This window comes from Arachis stenosperma, chromosome 4 (assembly GCF_014773155.1).
Source record: "Arachis stenosperma cultivar V10309 chromosome 4, arast.V10309.gnm1.PFL2, whole genome shotgun sequence".
In the NCBI taxonomy this organism is placed as follows: domain Eukaryota; kingdom Viridiplantae; phylum Streptophyta; class Magnoliopsida; order Fabales; family Fabaceae; genus Arachis; species Arachis stenosperma.
In genome coordinates, this window is record NC_080380.1 from 16,988,692 (window position 1) to 17,006,427 (window position 17,736).

Sequence of the window (17,736 nt, forward strand, 5' to 3'; positions counted from 1 at the left end):
GGCGATCCGGTGGTTCAACACGCTCCCACAAGAGTCCATTACGACCTTCGCGGACATATCACGCAGCTTCTTAGCCCGGTTCACCACGCGTATTGTCAAAGCGAAGCACCCAATCAACCTGCTAGGGATCACCCAGAAAACTGGAAAACCGACCAGGAAGTTCCTAGACAAGTTCAACGATGAGTGACTAGAAATAGACGGCCTAACGGACTCGGTGGCCAGTTTGTGTTTGACAAACGGCCTACTAAATGAGGATTTCAGAAAGCACCTCACCACTAGATCCGTCTGAACGATGCAAAAAATTCAGAATGTAACCAAAGAATACATTAATGATGAGGAAGTTAGTCAGGTGGTGGCAGCCAATAAACGGCTGCCGGCTAACCCCCATCCTAGGAAACCCGTCTACTCGGAAAAACAAAGGGAGACCCTAGGGTAGGAGCGTCGACAAAGCTACCCAAATCGTTTTCTCGGGTGAGAAAGTTCACAAAGTATACCCCCCTCACAGCCCCTATAACGGAGGTGACCAATAAATAACGGACAAAGGGATCTTGTCAAAGCCTCGGCTGTTGAAGGACAAGACAGGGGGAACAAGAATTTGTACAGTGACTATCACAAAGGCTTCCGCCACAAGACGCAAGACTGCTTCGACTTCAAGGACGCCCTGGAGCAAGCTATTCGTGAGGGAAAGTTAGCTGAATTCTCCCAATTCATCAGGGAACCGCGAAGACGGGAGCGCGAACAGTCTGAGGAGGATTGCAGTCGGGCTGTGAAGCAAAGGCAAGGTAGCGTGGAGAACACGGATAGCACCCCTACGATAGTTGTCAATGTAGTGGTTGGGCGAGACTCGCCCCCCAAATCAAAATCAGAAACAAGGAAGGATGTTAAAATCTTGGCTGCATTGTCAGGGAATCCAAGGATCCTGTCTAGGGACCCACCCAGGATGTCATTCGGCTCAGAGGACCAATGGCTGCACGACCTCCCGGAGAACCCGCCTATGGTGACTACAGTGAGGATTGACACAGGCCTAGTCAAACGAATCCTTGTTGACACGGGGGCCAACTCAAACATCATGTTCAGAAACGTATTTGATGCCCTGAGGCTCAAGGAGGCTGACCTCAAGGTCTACCAACACGAGATCATAGGCCTAGGGGACAACTATATAAGGCCCGACGGAGTGATCACCCTCCCGGTCTGTGTAGGGTCGAATGAAGCAAAGAAGTCAGTAATTGCAGAGTTCGTCGTCTTACAAGACTCTACAGCTTACAACGTCATTATGGAGAGAAAGACAATCAATGAATTCTCGGCTGTAATATGCACTAAGTTTCTGATCATGAAATTCGTCACAGATGATGTGGTCGTCGGATCCATAAGATGTGATTTGGAAACGACCGTCGCATGCGATAACACCAGTGTTTCCCTGAGAAAGAGGTTGAAGGAGGCAGCCGGTGTTTTTCTGGCCGATTTAGATGCAAGGCTAGATGAGAACTCGAGGCCAGAGCCCTAGGGCAACCTAGAGAAGTTTCGAGTTGGGGACTCGAAGGAAAAGTTTACTTTCATGAATAGAAATCTCCCCCACCACCTAAAGGAGCCTCTTATGAAGACTATAAGAGCAAATGATGATCTCTTTGCCTGGACCCTAACCAATATGCTAAGAGTGGACCCCAACTTTATGTCCCACTGGCTGGCCATAAAGCCGGATGCCAAGCCCGTAGCGCAGCGGAGGAGGAAAATATCGCAGGAAAGAATGAACGAGGTGGCCAAGCAGATGACCAGCCTGCTAGATGTCGGGTTTATAAGAGAGCTCGAGTACTCGGCATGGCTGTCCAACATAGTCCTCGTTAAGAAAGCCAACGGGAAGTAGAGAATGTGTATCAACTACTCGGACCTCAACAAAGCCTGTCCTAAAGACTCTTATTCCCTTCCAAACATTGACGCCCTAGTCGACGCAGCATCGGGATATCGTTTCCTGAGTTTCATGGATGCTTATTCCAGGTACAATCAAATACCCATGCACCAGCCTGACGAGGAAAAGACGACGTTCATAATGCCAACTGGGACTTACTATAACAAAGTGATGCCATTTGGACTGAAAAATGCTGGGGCAACCTATCAAAGGATGATGAATAAAGTCTTCAGCAGCCTCATCGGCTAGTCAGTTGAGGTATACATCGATGACATCCTCGTAAAGACCAGTGAACCGAATGATCTGGTAAGAGACCTTGAGACTGTCTTTGAGTCCCTTCGTAAGCACAACATGAGACTCAACCCCCTTAAGTGCGCCTTTGCCATGGAATTTAGGAAGTTTCTCGACTTTATGATAACACAGAGGGGAGTACGGGCCAACCCGGAGAAGTGCGAAGCTGTCCTACGGATAACGAGTCCGGGTTACGTCAATGATGTTCAAAGGTTGGCAGGGACGCTTACTATTCTATCCCGCTTCCTCGGCACCTCGGCAGCAAAGGCCTTCCCGTTCTTTAATCTGATGAAGAAGGGAATAGCCTTCGAATGGACCCCAGCATGCGAGAAAGCATTCAACCACTTCAAAAGGATACTGTCAGCACCTCCTATCCTTGGCAAGCCAAAAGAGGGGGGAGCCGTTGTTTTTATACCTGGCAGTCACAGATCAAGCCCTGGCGGCTGTCCTCATTCGAGAGGAAGACAAGGTTCAGCAACCAGTATACTTCGTCAGCAAGGCACTCCAAGGTGCAGAGCTGAGGTACACCAAGCTAGAAAAGCTGGCCTATGCCCTATTAACCTATCATTGTCAGAACCGACCAAGCCATCAGACAGGTTCTACAGAAACCCGATTTAGTGGGCCGTATGATGGCTTGGGCAATTGAACTGTCCTAGTACGATTTGCACTGCGATCCCATGCATGCAATCAAGGCCCAGGCAATGGTAGACTTCCTGGTAGAGGTAGTTGGGGATCCACCTGAGGACACAAACATACGGTGGAAACTTCATATGGACGGGGCTTCCAACCAGGCGTTCGGAGGGGCAGGGATAATACTCGAAAGCTCGGCCGGGATGACTTACGAGCAATCAGTTAAGTTCGATTTCCCGGTATCTAACAATCAGGTGGAATATGAAGCCTTGATAGGTAGCCTGCTCTTGGCCACAGAGGTCGGGGCATCATGGGTTGAAGTCAACAGTGACTCTCAGATTGTTACTTCCCAGGTTAACGGGACCTATCAGGCCAAAGATTCCCTACTCTAGTAGTATTTGGAGATGGTAAAAAAGTTGTGTGAAGATTTTGAAGAGGTCACGATTCGACATGTACCCAAAGAAAGAAACGCGAGGGCCGACCTCTTGTCAAAGTTAGCAAGCATAAAGCCAAGGACGAGAAACCAATCTTTGATCCAGAGGCTGATAAAGGAGCCATCGGTAACCCTCTGTGTCACACAAGCAATGACTCCCTCCCATGGATCGATCCAATCCTCCATTTCCTAGAAAACGACAAGCTCCCTGAAGGCGAGCAGAACGCCAGGATAGTAAGGCAGGAAGTAACCAAGTATGTAGCGATACAGGGCCAGTTGTACAAACGAGGGCTCAATCAGCCACTGTTGAAGTGCTTACGCCCCGATCAGACGGACTACATTCTAAGCGAAGTCTACGAAGGATGCTGCGGCCACCATATTGGGGGAAAGACGTTAGCCAGAAAGCTGGTCAGAGTTGGATACTATTGGCCCTCCATGATATCGGATGCTCAAGAATTTGTAAAAAGGTGCAAGAAGTGCCAGGAGAATGCTAACTTCCACAATTCCCCAAAGATGGAGTTGAATTCGATGCTGGCCTTATGACCTTTCGCCCAATTGGGGGGGGTTGACCTTTTGGGCTCGTTTCCAGTGGGTCCTGGGCAGGTCAAGTATCTACTCGTAGCGATCGACTACTACACTAAGTGGATCGAGGCAGAACCGATGGCCAGTATATCCTCGGCAAATTTTCGGAAGTTCATATGGAAACAGGTGGTCTCCAAGTTTGGAATCCCAGAGGTCGTCATCTCGGACAATGGGACACAGTTCACGGACAGAAAGTTTGGGGAGTTCCTCTCAGGACTGGGAGTTAAGCAGAAATTCTCGTCGGTAGAACACCCACAGAGTAATGGCCAAGTGGAAGCTGCAAATAAGGTCATCCTTCGTGGCATGAAGAAACGATTAGACCAGAAGAAGGGTCTCTAGGTGGACGAGCTTGCCTCGATTTTATGGTCGTACTGGACGACACCCAAATCTTCTATCGGGGAAACCCCGTTTCGGCTTACTTATGGGGTCGACGCGGTCGTTCAAGTTGAAATCGGGGAACCAAGCCCGAGACTACTCCTTGGGGGTGTAGACAAAACAGTGGAGAAGGATTTGATTGATGAAACCAGGGAGATGGCTCACTTGACAGAAACAACGCTGAAGCAAAGAGTGGCTTTAAGATACAACGCCAAAGTGCTGAAGAGGAGCTTCGAGCCAGGCAACCTAGTGTTGCGGAGAAATGGGATGGAAGCGAGGTACCCAGGACATGGAACATAGTGAACTTGAAAAGATTCTACTCTTGAAAGGCGACCTGACGACTTAACGGGTTTCCGCTTTTTCGTTCATCTCGACTCTAATCTGTCATCTAGTTTTTGTTATTTGTTTGTTACCATGGTTTATCTCACTCGCTATTATGTTTTGTTTCATTCTAAATTCCATAAACATTGCATTACGTCTCTTTGCTGATTTTAAGGGTTATACCTTTACTTTTCACAAGGCTAACCAGGACTGATCGCCCCGGAAGCCCTAATTGGTGCAAAGTGCCGTAAGTAAAATACGTGGCCTACCGGCCAAACGATAAGGCTAGCAAATAGCAACATTCAATTATTTTTCAAAGGTAACTAAATCGGCCTACAAAAAGCCTACCGACTCGACAATAAGGAAAATAAAATACATTTAGAAGGTAATTAATCGGCTAAAAAGTATGTATACGACGAGCTAGCGCAACAAAACAAGGGCAACACATCGGCCCAATAAGGCAAAAGTTACAAAACAAGGGCAACACATCGGCCCGACAAGTCAAAGTATTACAACAAGGCCAACACATCAGCCCGAAAGAAAAGTTCAAGTTACAGAAACGTAAAACAAGTCACAGCTACTAAAGAGCTCTCGCCTTCTTGGGAATGTCCACGATTTTGCCATCTTGAACCATTTTAAAGGCCCCAACCGAGGAAGTATCGATATCGGATGCCAACATAGTAATCTGAGCTTTGATCCCCTCCTCAGTTGCCATGATGACCTTCTTGGCGTCCCTCACAATGTCCTTGTTCTTCCTCTTCAAGAAGGCAACCTCCGGATGAGCAGCTTGAGCCGACCTCTCGACTTCCTCATGCTTTTCCTCCAGCTCTTTCAATTTTTTCTCCAACTCCTTGACGTTGGACTTCGTGGAGATAGCCTTACCCAGAGCGGTATTCAAATCTTTGGAAAGGGAAAGGTCGAGCTTTGATGAGCGGATAATTTATACGCTTTTTAGCATTATTTTTAGTATGTTTTAGTTAATTTTTATTTATATTTTTATTAGTTTTTATGCAAAAATTATATTTTTAGACTTTACTATGAGTTTGTGTGTTTTTCTGTGAATTCAGATATTTTCTGGCTGAAATTGAGGGACCTGAGCAAAAATCTGATTCAGAGGCTGAAAAAGGACTGCAGATGCTGTTGGATTCTGACCTTCTTGCACTTGAAGTAGATTTTCTGGAGCTACAGAGACCCAATTGGCGCACTCTTAATTGTGTTGGAAAGTAGACATCCTGGGCTTTCCAGCAATATATAATAGTCTATGCTTTATCCAAGATTTGATGGCCCAAACTGGCGTTTCAAGTCAGCATAAAAATTTTGGCGTAAAACGCCCAAACTGGCACCAGAATTGGAGTTAAACGCCCAAACTGGCACCAGAATTGGAGTTAAATGCCCAAATTGGCACCAGAGCTGGTGTTTAACTCCAAGAATAGCCTATGCATGTGAAAGCTTCAATGCTCAGCCCAAGCACACACCAAGTGGGCCCCGAAAGTGGATTTCTGCATCATTTACTCATTTCTATAAACCCTAGGCTACTAGTTCATTATAAATAGGACCATTTACTATTGTATTTTTATCTTTAGATCATTTTTGAGACTATCTTTGGATCACTTTTGATCTCTTGATCACGTTTTGGGGGCTGGCCATTCGGCCATGCCTGGACCTTCATCACTTTTATATTTTCAACGGTGGAGTTTCTACACATCATAGATTAAGGTGTGGAGCTCTGTTGTTCCTCATGAATCAATGCAATTACTACTGTTGTCTATTCAATTCATGCTTATTCTTGTTCTAAGATATTCACTCGTACTTCAACCTGATGGATGTGATGATCCGTGACACTCATCATCATCCTCCCTTATGAACGCGTGCTTGACAACCACCTCCGTTCTATCTGCGAGAGCTTAAGTGTGTATCTCTTGGGTTCCTGGTTCACGATGCATGATTGCCTCTCCTGACAACAGAGCCCTTCAATTCCGTGAAATCAGAGTCTTCATGGTATAAGCTAGAATCAATTGGCAGCATTCTTAAGATCCGGAAAGTCTAAACCTTGTCTGTGGTATTCTGAGTAGCATCTGGGATGGGATGACTGTGACGAGCTTCAAACTCATGACTGTTAGGCGCAGTGACAGTGCGCAAAAGGATCATTGGATCTTATTCCAACACAAGTGAGAACTGACAGATGATTAGCCCTACGTAACCCGTAGCCGGACCATTTTCACTGAGAGGACGGGCGGTAGCCATTGACAACGGTGATCCCCCAACATACAGCTTGCCATGGAAGGAAGTACGCATGATTGGATGAAGGCAATAGGAAAGCAGAGATTCAGAAGGAATAAAGCATCTTCATACGCTTATTCGAAACTCCTACCAATGAATTACATAAGTACTTCTATCTTTATTTTATGTTTCCTTTATCTTTTAATTATCAAAACTCATGACCATTTGAATCCGCCTCACTGAGATTTACAAGATGACCATAGCTTGCTTCAAGCCAACAATCTCCGTGGGATCGACCCTTACTCACGTAAGGTATTACTTGGATGACCCAGTGCACTTGCTGGTTAGTTGTGCGGAATTGCAAAAGTGTGATTGTAATTTCATGCACCAAGTTTTTGGCGCCATCGCCGGGGATTGTTCGAGTTTGGACAACTGACGGTTCATCTTGTTTCTTAGATTAGGTAATTTTATTTTATGTTTAAGCTTTTTAAATTTATTTTCGAAAAAAAAAACCAAAATATATAAAATTTATTTTGCTCTTCAGAATTTTTAAGAATGAATTCTAGAGTTTCATGATGATTTGGTGATGTCTGGCTGGCTGTGAAGCCATGTCTAATCTTTTGGACCGAGGTTTCACTTATCATCACAATGCAAGAGCTTGTTAATTTTTATCAATCTTGCTGTTGAATGTAATGATCTACTAAAGCTTGGATGGCCATTGGCCATGTCTAGTGTTTTGGACCGAAGCTTTCACTGAAAGCTTGGCTGGCTAGTAAGCCATGTCTAATTCCTGGACCGGAGTTTTAAACTAACATTGCACGATTCGTGGAATTCTCATTAAGAATTTTGAATTCCTTATTTTCTTTTTCCAAATAATTTTTGAAAAATACAAAAAAATTTAATGAAATCATAAAAACCAAAAAGATTTTGTGTTTCTTGTTTGAGTCTAGTGTCAATTTCTAAGTTTGGTGTCCTGCGTGTCTCTGTTTTCTTGAAAATCTTCAAAAATATATTCTTGATATTCATCATGTTCTTCAGAGTGTTCTTGATGTTCATCTTGACATTCAAGATGTTCTTGCACGCATTATCTGTTCTGATCTTGATTTTTCATGTTCTATCTTATTTTGTTGTTTTTCTCTCTCATCATTAAAAATTCAAAATTTTTTTCAAAATTATGTCTTTTCAAGTCAATAATACAGAGAATTGAAGATTCAGAACATACAGCAGAGGAATCACAGAGAAAAAGCTGGGCGTTCAAAACACCTAGTGAATAAGGAATTCTGGCGTTTAAACGCCAGCCAGGGTAAACGCCTGCCAAGGTACCTGGTTGGGCGTTTAACGCCCAAGGAGGTAGCCAAATGGGCGTTTAACGTCAGGACACACAAGGGAGGTAAGTTAGTTTTTAATTCAAATCTTCATAATTTTTCAAAATCAAATCTTTTCCAAATCATATCTTTTTCAATCATATCCTTTCCAAAATCAAATCTTTTCCATTTTTCTCTCACTATTTTCGAAAATCCCTGCTAACAATTAATGATTTGATTCAAAAATTTCAAGTTTATTACTTTCTTGTTAAAAAAGGTTCAATGTTTGAATTTTAGAATCATATCTTTTAAATTTCTTATTAGCCAAGTCATTAATTTTAAAAATCAAATCTTTTTTTTTGTTTCTCAATCATATCCTCTCAACCACATCTTTTTCAAAATAATTTTCAATCATATCTTTTTGACTTCTAAATTCAAAATCTTTTTCAAAATCACTTAACTACTTTCTCACTTTTAATTTTCGAAAACCACCAACTACTTTTTCAAAATTCCTTTTAATTATTTTAAATTTTTTTATTTATTTTCGAAAATCCCCCCTTCTCACCTCCTTCTATTTAAGGACTAACACTTCTCCTCTACTAGCGATTCGGACCCTCTCCTTCTATATATATGTTCGAATTCTCCTCTATCTACCTCATCCCTTTATTCCTATTTTCCTCTGACACCTCAAGGAATCTCTATACTGTGACATAGAGGATTCCATACTTTTTTGTTCTTTTCTCTTTCATATGAGCAGGAACAAGGACAAAGGCATTCTTGTTGAAGCTGATCTTGAACCTGAAAGGACCTTGAAGAAGAAGCTAAGAGAAGCTAAAGCACAACTCTCTGGAGAGGACCTGACAGAAATTTTTGAAAAAAAAGAAGACACGGCAGCCGAAAATAACAACAATGCCAACAATACAAGGAAGGTGCTTGGTGACTTTACTGCACATACTCCCGACTTCTATGGGAGAAGCATCTCTATTCCTGCCATTGGAGTAAACAACTTTGAGCTTAAGCCTCAATTAGTTTCTCTGATGCAACAGAATTGCAAGTTTCATGGACTTTCATTGGAAGATCGTCATTAGTTTTTGGCTGAATTTTTGCAAATCTATGACATTGTTAAGACCAATGGAGTTAATCCCGAGGTCTACAGACTTATGCTTTTCCCTTTTGCTGTAAGAGACAGAGCTAGGACATGGTTGGACTCACAACCTAAAAAAAGCCTGAACTCTTGGAAAAAGCTGGTCAATGCCTTCTTGGAAAAGTTCTTTCCACCTCAAAAATTGAGTAAACTTAGAGTGGAAGTACAAACCTTCAGATAGAAGGAAGGCGAATCCCTCTATGAAGCTTGAAAAAGGTACAAGCAATTGATCAGAAGGTGTCCTTCTGGCATACTTTCAGAATGGAGCATCATATGCATATTCTATGATGGTCTGTCTGAATTGTCCAAGATGTCATTGGACAACTCTGCTGGTGGATCTCTTCATCTGAAGAAAACGCCTGTAGAAGCCCAGGAACTCATTGAAATGGTTGCAAATAACCAGTTCATGCACACTTCTGAAAGAAATCCTGTGAACAATGGGACAACTCAGAAGAAAAGAGTTCTGGAGATTGATACTCTGAATGCCATATTGGTTCAGAATAAAATATTGACTCAGCAAGTCAATATGATTTCTCAGAGTCTGACTGGAATGCAAGCTGCATCCGGCAGTACTAAAGAAGCTTCCTCTAAAGAAGAAGCTTATGATCCTGAGAATCCTGGAATGGAAGAAGTGAATTACATGGGAGAATCCTATGGAAACACTTACAATCCTTCATGGAGAAATCATCCTAATCTCTCATGGAAGGATCAACAGAAGCCTAATCAAGGCTTCAATAATAATAATGGTGGGAGAAATAGGTTTGGCAATAGCAAACCTTTTCCATCATCTTCTCAGCAACAGATAGAGAATTCTAAGCAGAGCCTCTCTGACTTAGCAACCATAATCTCTGATCTATCTAAGACCACTCAAAGTTTCATAACTGAAACAAGGTCCTCCATTAGAAATTTGGAGGCACAAGTGGGTCAGCTGAGTAAGAGAATTACTGAAACTCTTCCTAGCACTCTCCCAAGCAATACAGAAGAAAACCCCAAGAGAGAGTGCAAGGCCATAACCATGACCAACATGGCCGAACCTGGAGAGAGTGAGAAGGGACATGATTCCCAGTAAGAAAAACCTCATGGGATGTCATCTGAACGAAAAGAAGTTCCCCTTTGAGGAACCAAGGGAATCTGAGGCTCATAAAGAGACCATAGAGATTCCATTGGACCTACTTTTGTCATTCATGAGCTCTGATGAGTATTCTTCCTCTGAAGAGGATGAAGATATTACTGAAGAGCAAGTTGCTAAGTACCTTTGAGCAATCATGAAGCTAAATGTCAAGTTATTCGGTAATGAGATTTGGGAGGATGAACCCCCCTTGCTCACCAATGAACTGAATGACTTGATTAGGCAGACATTACCTCAGAAGAAACAGGATCCTGGAAAGTTCTTAATACCCTGTACCATAAGCACCATGACCTTCGAGAAGGCTCTGTATGACCTAGAATCAAGTATAAACCTCATGCCCCTCTCTGTAATGGAGAAACTAGGGATCCTTGAGATGCAAGCTGCAAGAATCTCACTAGAGATGGCAGACAATTCAAGGAAACATGCTTATGGACTTGTAGAAGATGTTTTAGTGAAGGTTGAAGGCCTTTACATCCCTGCTGACTTCATAATCCTGGACCTTGGAAAGAATAGAGATGAATCTATCATTCTTGGCAGACCCTTCCTAGCCACAACAAAAGTTGTGATTGATGTTGACAGAGGAGAGTTGGTCATTCAAGTGAATGAGGACTACCTTGTGTTTAAGGCTCAAGGATCTCCTTCTACATACATGGAGAAGAAGCATGACAAGCTTCTCTCAATGCAGAGTCAAACAGAGCCCCCACATTCAAACTCTAAGTTTGGTGTTGGGAGGCCATCATCATGCTCTGAGTATCTGTGAGGCTCCATGAGAGCCCACTGTTAAGCTATTGACATTAAAGAAGCGCTTGTTGGGAGGCAACCCAATCTTTACTTATCTTTGTTAAATTTCTATTGTTATTTTATGTTTTCTTTAAGTTGATGATCATGTGAAATCACAAAAACAACTGCAAAAATCAAAGCAAATTCAAAAACAACATTAAAAATAGCACACCTTGGAGGAGGAGCTTACTGGGTTTAAACGCCAGTAAGGGTAGCAGAATGGGCGTTAAACGCCCAATCTTGCACCATTATGGGCGTTAACGCCAGAAAAGGGCACCAGACTGGCGTTTAACGCCAGAAAAGGGCAACAAGCTGGCGTTTAACGCAAGAAAGGGGAGAAAAGCTGGCGTTAAACGCCAGAAATGGGCAGTAACCTGGCGTTTAACGCCAGGATTGGCACTCAAAGGGGCGTTTACATGCCAAAATAGTGCAGGGATGAAAAATTCTTGACACCTCAGGATCTGTGGACCCCACAGGATCCCCACCTACCTCAACTCTATCTTTCTCTCTTCTTCACACCTTCCCATAACACCCTCCCCAAATACCCTTCACCAATCACCTCCATTTCTCTTCCCCATCACCTCTTCACCAATCACCTCCACCCACTCTTCCCCAAAAACCCTACCCACCTCACAATTCAAATTCAAATCGTTTCCCCTCCCAAACCCAACCCTAATACACGAACCCCACCCCTCACTCCACTCCTATATAAACCTCTCATCCCTCCTTCATTTTTACACATTATAAATACTTCTTTGCCCCCCTTGGCCGAACCACTCGTAACTTTCCATCTCCTCAATTTTCTTCTTCTTTTCCTCCTTTCTTTCTTCTTTTGCTCGAGGACGAGCAAACTTTCTAAGTTTGGTGTGGTAAAAGCGTTGCTTTTTGTTTTTCCATAACCATTTATGGCACCTAAGGCCGGAGAAACCTCTAGAAAGAGGAAAGGGAAGGCAAAAGCTTCCACCTCTGAGTCATGGAAGATGGAGAGATTCATCTCAAAGGTCCATCAAGACCACTTCTATGAAGTTGGGGCCAAGAAGAAGGTGATCCCTAAGGTCCCTTTCATGCTCAAATGGAATGAGTATCCGGAGATCCGACATGAGATTCGAAAAAGAGGTTGGGAAGTTCTCACCAACCCCACTCAACAAGTCAGAATCTTAATGGTTCAAGAGTTCTATGCTAATGCATGGGTCACCAAAAACCATGATCAAAGTGTGAACCCGAACCCAAAGAATTGGCTTACAATGGTTCGGGGGAAATACTTAGATTTCAGTCTGAAAAATATAAGGTTAGCATTCAACTTGCCAATGATGCAAAGAGATGCACGCCCCTACACTAGAAGGGTCAACTTTGATCAAAGGTTGGACCAAGTCCTCATGGACATATGTGTGGAAGGAGCTTAGTGGAGAAGAGACTCTAAAGGCAAGCCGATTCAATTGAGAAGGCATGACCTTAAACCCGTGGCTAGAGGATGGTTGGAATTCATCCAACGCTCCATCATTCCTACTAGCAACCGATCCGAAGTAACTATAAATCGGGCTATCATGATTCATAGCATCATGATTGGAGAGGAAGTAGAAGTTCATTACGTCATATCTCTAGAACTCTACAAAGTGGCTGACAAAACCTCCACTTTGGTAAGGTTAGCCTTCCCTCATCTCATCTGTCACCTATGCAATTTAGTTGGAGTTGTCATAGGAGAAGACACCCTCATTGAAGAGGACAAGCCCATCACTAAAAAGAGGATGGAGCAAATAAGAGAGCCCACTTATGGACCTCAACAAGAGTATGAGGAAGTCCCTCATCAAGAAATCCCTGAGATGTCTCAAGGGATGCATTTTTCTCTACACAACTATTGGGAGTAACTCAACACCTCTTTAGGAGATTTGAGTTCCAATATGGAGCAACTAAAGATGGAGCACAAAGAGCAATCCATTATTTTTCATGAAATTAGAGAGGATCAAATAGCCATGAGGAAAGAGCAACAAAGGCAAGGAAGAGACATAGAGGAGCTCAAGCGTTCCATTGGATCTTCAAGAGGAAGAACTAGCCGCCATCACTAAGGTGGACCCGTTCTTTGATTCTCTTGTTCTTATCTTTCTATTTTTCTGATTTTTATGGTTTATGTGCTATCTATGTTTGCATCTTCATTACATGATCATTAGTATCTAGTGCCTATGCTTTAAAGTTATGAATGTCCTATGAATCCTTCACCTCGCTTAAATGAAAAAAATGTTTTCTAAAAAAGAAAAAGAAGTACATGAATTTCAAATTTTAAAATAGTTTAATTATTTTGATGTGGTGGCAATACTTTTTGTTTTCTGAATGAATGTTTGAACAGTGCATATTTTTATAGTGAAGTTTATGAATGTTAAATTTGTTAGCTCTTGAAAGAATAATGAAAAAGGAGAAATGTTATTGATAATTTGAAAAATCATAAAATTGATTCTTGAAACAAGAAAAAGCAGTGAATAGAAAAATTTATATGCGAAAAAAAAAAGAAGAGAAAAAGAAAAAACAAGCAGAAAAAGCCAATAACCCTTTAAACCAAAAGGCAAGGGTAAAGATGATCCAAGGCTTTGAGCATTAATGGATAGGAGGGCCTAAAGGAATAACATCCTGGCCTAAGCGGCTAAACCAAGCTGTCCCTAACCATGTGCTTGTGGCGTGAAGGTGTCAAGTGAAAAATTTGAGACTGAGCGGTTAAAGTCGTGGTCCAAAGCAAAAAAAAAGTGTGCTTAAGAGCTCTGGACACCTCTAATTGGGGACTCTAGCAAAGCTGAGTCACAATCTGAAAAGGTTCACCCAGTTATGTGTCTGTGGCATTTATGTATCCGGTGGTAATACTAGAAAACAAAATGCTTAGGGTCACGGTCAAGACTCATAAAGTAACTATGTTCAAGAATCAACATACTGAACTAGGAGAATCAATAATACTATCTGAATTTTGAGTTCCTATAGATGCCAATCAATCTGAGCTTCAAAGGATAAAGTGAGATGCCAAAACTGTTCAAAAGCAAAAAGCTAAAAGCCCCGCTCATCTAATTAAGACTGATATTCATAGATGTTTTCGGAATTTATTGTATATTCTCTTCTTTTTATCCTATTTTGTTTTTAGTTGCTTGGGGACAAGCAATAATTTAAGTTTGGTGTTGTGATGAGTGGATAATTTATACGCTTTTTAGCATTATTTTTAGTATGTTTTTAGTATGGTTTAGTTAATTTTTATTAGTTTTTATGAAAAAATCACATTTCTATACTTTACTATGAGTTTATGTGTTTTTCTATGATTTCATGTATTTTCTGGCTGAAATTGAGGGACCTGAGCAAAAATCTGATTCACAGGCTGAAAAAGGACTGCAGATGCTATTGGATTCTGACCTCCCTGCACTCTAAGTAGATTTTCTGGAGCCACAGAAGCCCAATTGGCGCACTCTTAATTGCGTTAGAAAGTAGACATCCTGGGCTTTCCAGCAATATATAATAGTCTATACTTTGCTCGAGATTTGATGGCCCAAACTGGCGTTCCAAGTCAGCATAAAAATTCTGGCGTAAAACGCCCAAACTGGCACCAGAATTTGAGTTAAACGCCCAAACTGGCATCAGAATTGGAGTTAAAAGCCCAAATTGGCACCAGAGCTAGTGTTTAACTCCAAAAATAGCCTATGCACGTGAAAGCTTCAATGCTCAGCCCAAGCACACACCAAGTGGGCCTCGGAAGTGGATTTCTGCATCATTTACTCATTTCTATAAACCCTAGGCTACTAGTTCATTATAAATAGGACCTTTTACTATTGTATTTTTATCTTTAGATCATTTTTAAGACTATCTTTGGATCACTTTTGATCTCTTGATCACGTTTTGGGGCTGGCCATTTGGCCATGCCTGAACCTTCATCACTTTTGTATTTTCAACGGTGGAGTTTCTACACATCATAGATTAAGGTGTGGAGCTATGCTGTTCCTCATGAATCAATTCAATTACTACTGTTGTCTATTCAATTCACGCTTATTCTTGTTCTAAGATATTCACTCGTACTTCAACCTGATGGATGTGATGATCCGTGACACTCATCATCATCCTCCCTTATGAATGCGTGCTTGACAACCACCTCCGTTCTATCTGCGAGAGCTTGAGTGTGTATCTCTTGGGTTCCTGGTTCACGATGCATGATTGCCTCTCCTGACAATAGAGCCTTTCAATTCCGTGAAATCAGAGTCTTCGTGGTATAAGCTAGAATCAATTGGCAGCATTCTTGAGATCCGGAAAGTATAAAACTTGTCTGTGGTATTCCGAGTAGGATCTGGAATGGGATGACTGTGACGAGCTTCAAACTCATGACTGTTGGGTGCAGTGACAGTGCGCAAAAGGATCATTGGATCTGATTCCAACACAAGTGAGAACTGACAGATGATTAGCCCTACGTAACCCGTAGTCGGATCATTTTCACTGAGAGGACGAACGGTAGCCATTGACAACGGTGATCTCCCAACATACAACTTGCCATGGAAGGGAGTACGCATGATTGGATGAAGGCAATAGAAAAGCAGAGATTCAGAAGGAACAAAGCATCTTCATACGCTTATTTGAAACTCCTACCAATGAATTACATAAGTACTTCTATCTTTATTTTATGTTTCCTTTATCTTTTAATTATCAAAATGCATGACCATTTGAATTCGCTTGACTGAGATTTATAAGATGACCATAGCTTGCTTCAAGCCGACAATCTCCGTGGGATCGACCCTTACTCACGTAAGGTATTACTTGGACGACCGAGTGCACTTGCAGGTTAGTTGTGCGGAATTGCAAAAGTGTGATTATAATTTCGTTTACCACACCCCACCAGCCTGTTGATTTCGGTGGCATCTTTCTCCGCCTTCTTATCCTTCTCGGCGAGCTAAGTCTTGAGGAACCCTTCCCGGGCTGTCAGGTCGGCAATATCTTTTTGGGCAGCATGAAGCTTTCCCTCTAGAACCTGGCGCTGGCCAAAATGGGCTCCACCTTCCGGGCAATGGCAGTAGCCCGGAGGAGGCTGCGATAAACCCACTTTGCTTGGGCAGCAAGGTCCTCCTCCCGAAAGAACTCCTCGGTCCCCGGGAGGAGTTGAAAGTCAATAAAGCCCCCAGCATCAAAACTCCTCTCCATTACTTTTAAGAGTCTCCCCAGCAGGTCCCTTTTGTTTCTTAGGATTGGGCACGGTGGTCAAATTGGGATCAGCCTTGAGGCCAATTTCCTACTCCAGGATCGGCTCCTCCACAGCCGCGTTCTCCGGAGGGTGTTCAGCCTGAGTGCTCCTGGAAGGCTAGGAGTCGTCTTAACCTCCTGCAGCAACTTGGCCGCTCCCTTCACCAACGGCATCGAAGCCTAGGTTGTCTGAATGGGTAGCCGAGGAATCGTCGTCATCACTTCCAAGGAAGTGGGCCATAAGATCGGACATGGTGGTCTTCCCGTCAGCCATGGAAACTGCAGAGGAAACACAAGTAAGATACCAAAGTTAGCAATAAGAAAAACCAGAAGAAACGGAAAGGAAGGGTCTAAGAAAACAAGGCGATAACCTACCGACATGAGTACGACCGACTTCCCGGTCCCCCATCACAGTGAGGATTCAGATTCTTGGAACCAAAAATCACCGACAGTATGTCAGCAATCCGGCGGTTCTCCTCACTCATCCCCTCGTAAGTTTCTTCTATCAAATAGTTCGAGTCCACCCCGAAACTCCAGTAGGTCGGGACCTTCTTTCCCCCTGTAGGGTAAGCCATAAAGGGTGATGACCCGGGGCAGGCCGTACCTTAAAGAAGGTGCTCTTGAAGTGATGGAAAGAATCTTCGAGGAGACCAAATATTCTATGGCCTTGAACGGCCCGAAAGGGCATATGCCCTTTCTTCGTCTTTTCCTGTGCGAGAGGGGTTCGTTAGAAGAAAGAGATAGAGGAGACATTTACAGAGGCCGGGTTCTCCAAGTACTCACACACCAGTTCGAAACACCGAACAGCGGCCCAGCTATTTGGATGAAGCTGTGATGGGACAACGTCGCAGCGGTTGAGTAGTGACATAATGAAGGGGGAGAAAGGAAGCCGGAGACCCAGCATGGTGAACATAGGCTTATATACCCACAGCCAGTCGACCACCTGGGGGGAAGCCATGTTTTTATGGCACACCCTCTCACGTTTGCCGGGGACATAGACCTGGTAGTGTGCTTCCTTGGGACCTCCCCCGCATAAGGAACCCGCGTCCCGAAGAGCCTGGAGCTCCTCCCTAGTTACCTAAGACGGTGTGTCCTTCACATCCGAGGTCACCCAAACGTAAAAATCAATAACGTTCGGTGCTGGTGTCGCGCCATACCTACAGCGGGGGCACCACTCAAGTTAACCCGGGAGATCGCTAAGTCGAAAAATAAATAAAACGGATCTACGACTAAATATATCACTGATCTATAATTTCTGCGCTAGTATCTAAAGCCTGGATTTACTATAAACGCCTGAATTGTACCCCCTAGCAACTATCTAACATGGACTATATTTATTCAAGCAAACATGAACCAAGGCGAAAAAGAGAAAATGGCATGCATCACGAAAGTGACAGTCGCAAAACAGAACAAGAAGGAACTAAGCAATGAAATAGC

At 43.1% G+C, this 17,736-nt stretch overlaps 1 protein-coding gene across 1 annotated transcript; it reads left to right on the top strand.

The window, feature by feature from the left end:
• Positions 1–292: 292 nt before the first annotated feature.
• On the top strand, positions 293–1,504 carry LOC130974704 (uncharacterized). Its single transcript, XM_057899563.1, has 2 exons — positions 293–432; positions 544–1,504. Exons 1-2 carry the CDS (start codon positions 293–295, stop codon positions 1,502–1,504), a joined length of 1,101 nt encoding a protein of 366 aa, XP_057755546.1.
• The last annotated feature ends 16,232 nt before the right edge of the window (positions 1,505–17,736 follow it).

Excerpts from the sequence above, each read along its gene's own strand:
- LOC130974704 (XM_057899563.1), top strand. The coding sequence starts at position 293 with ATGCAAAAAATTCAGAATGTAACCAAAGAATACATTAATGATGAGGAA. Across the intron at positions 433-543 it reads AAACAAAGGGAGACCCTAGG|GGATCTTGTCAAAGCCTCGG; the intron begins GTAGGAGCGTCG and ends TAACGGACAAAG.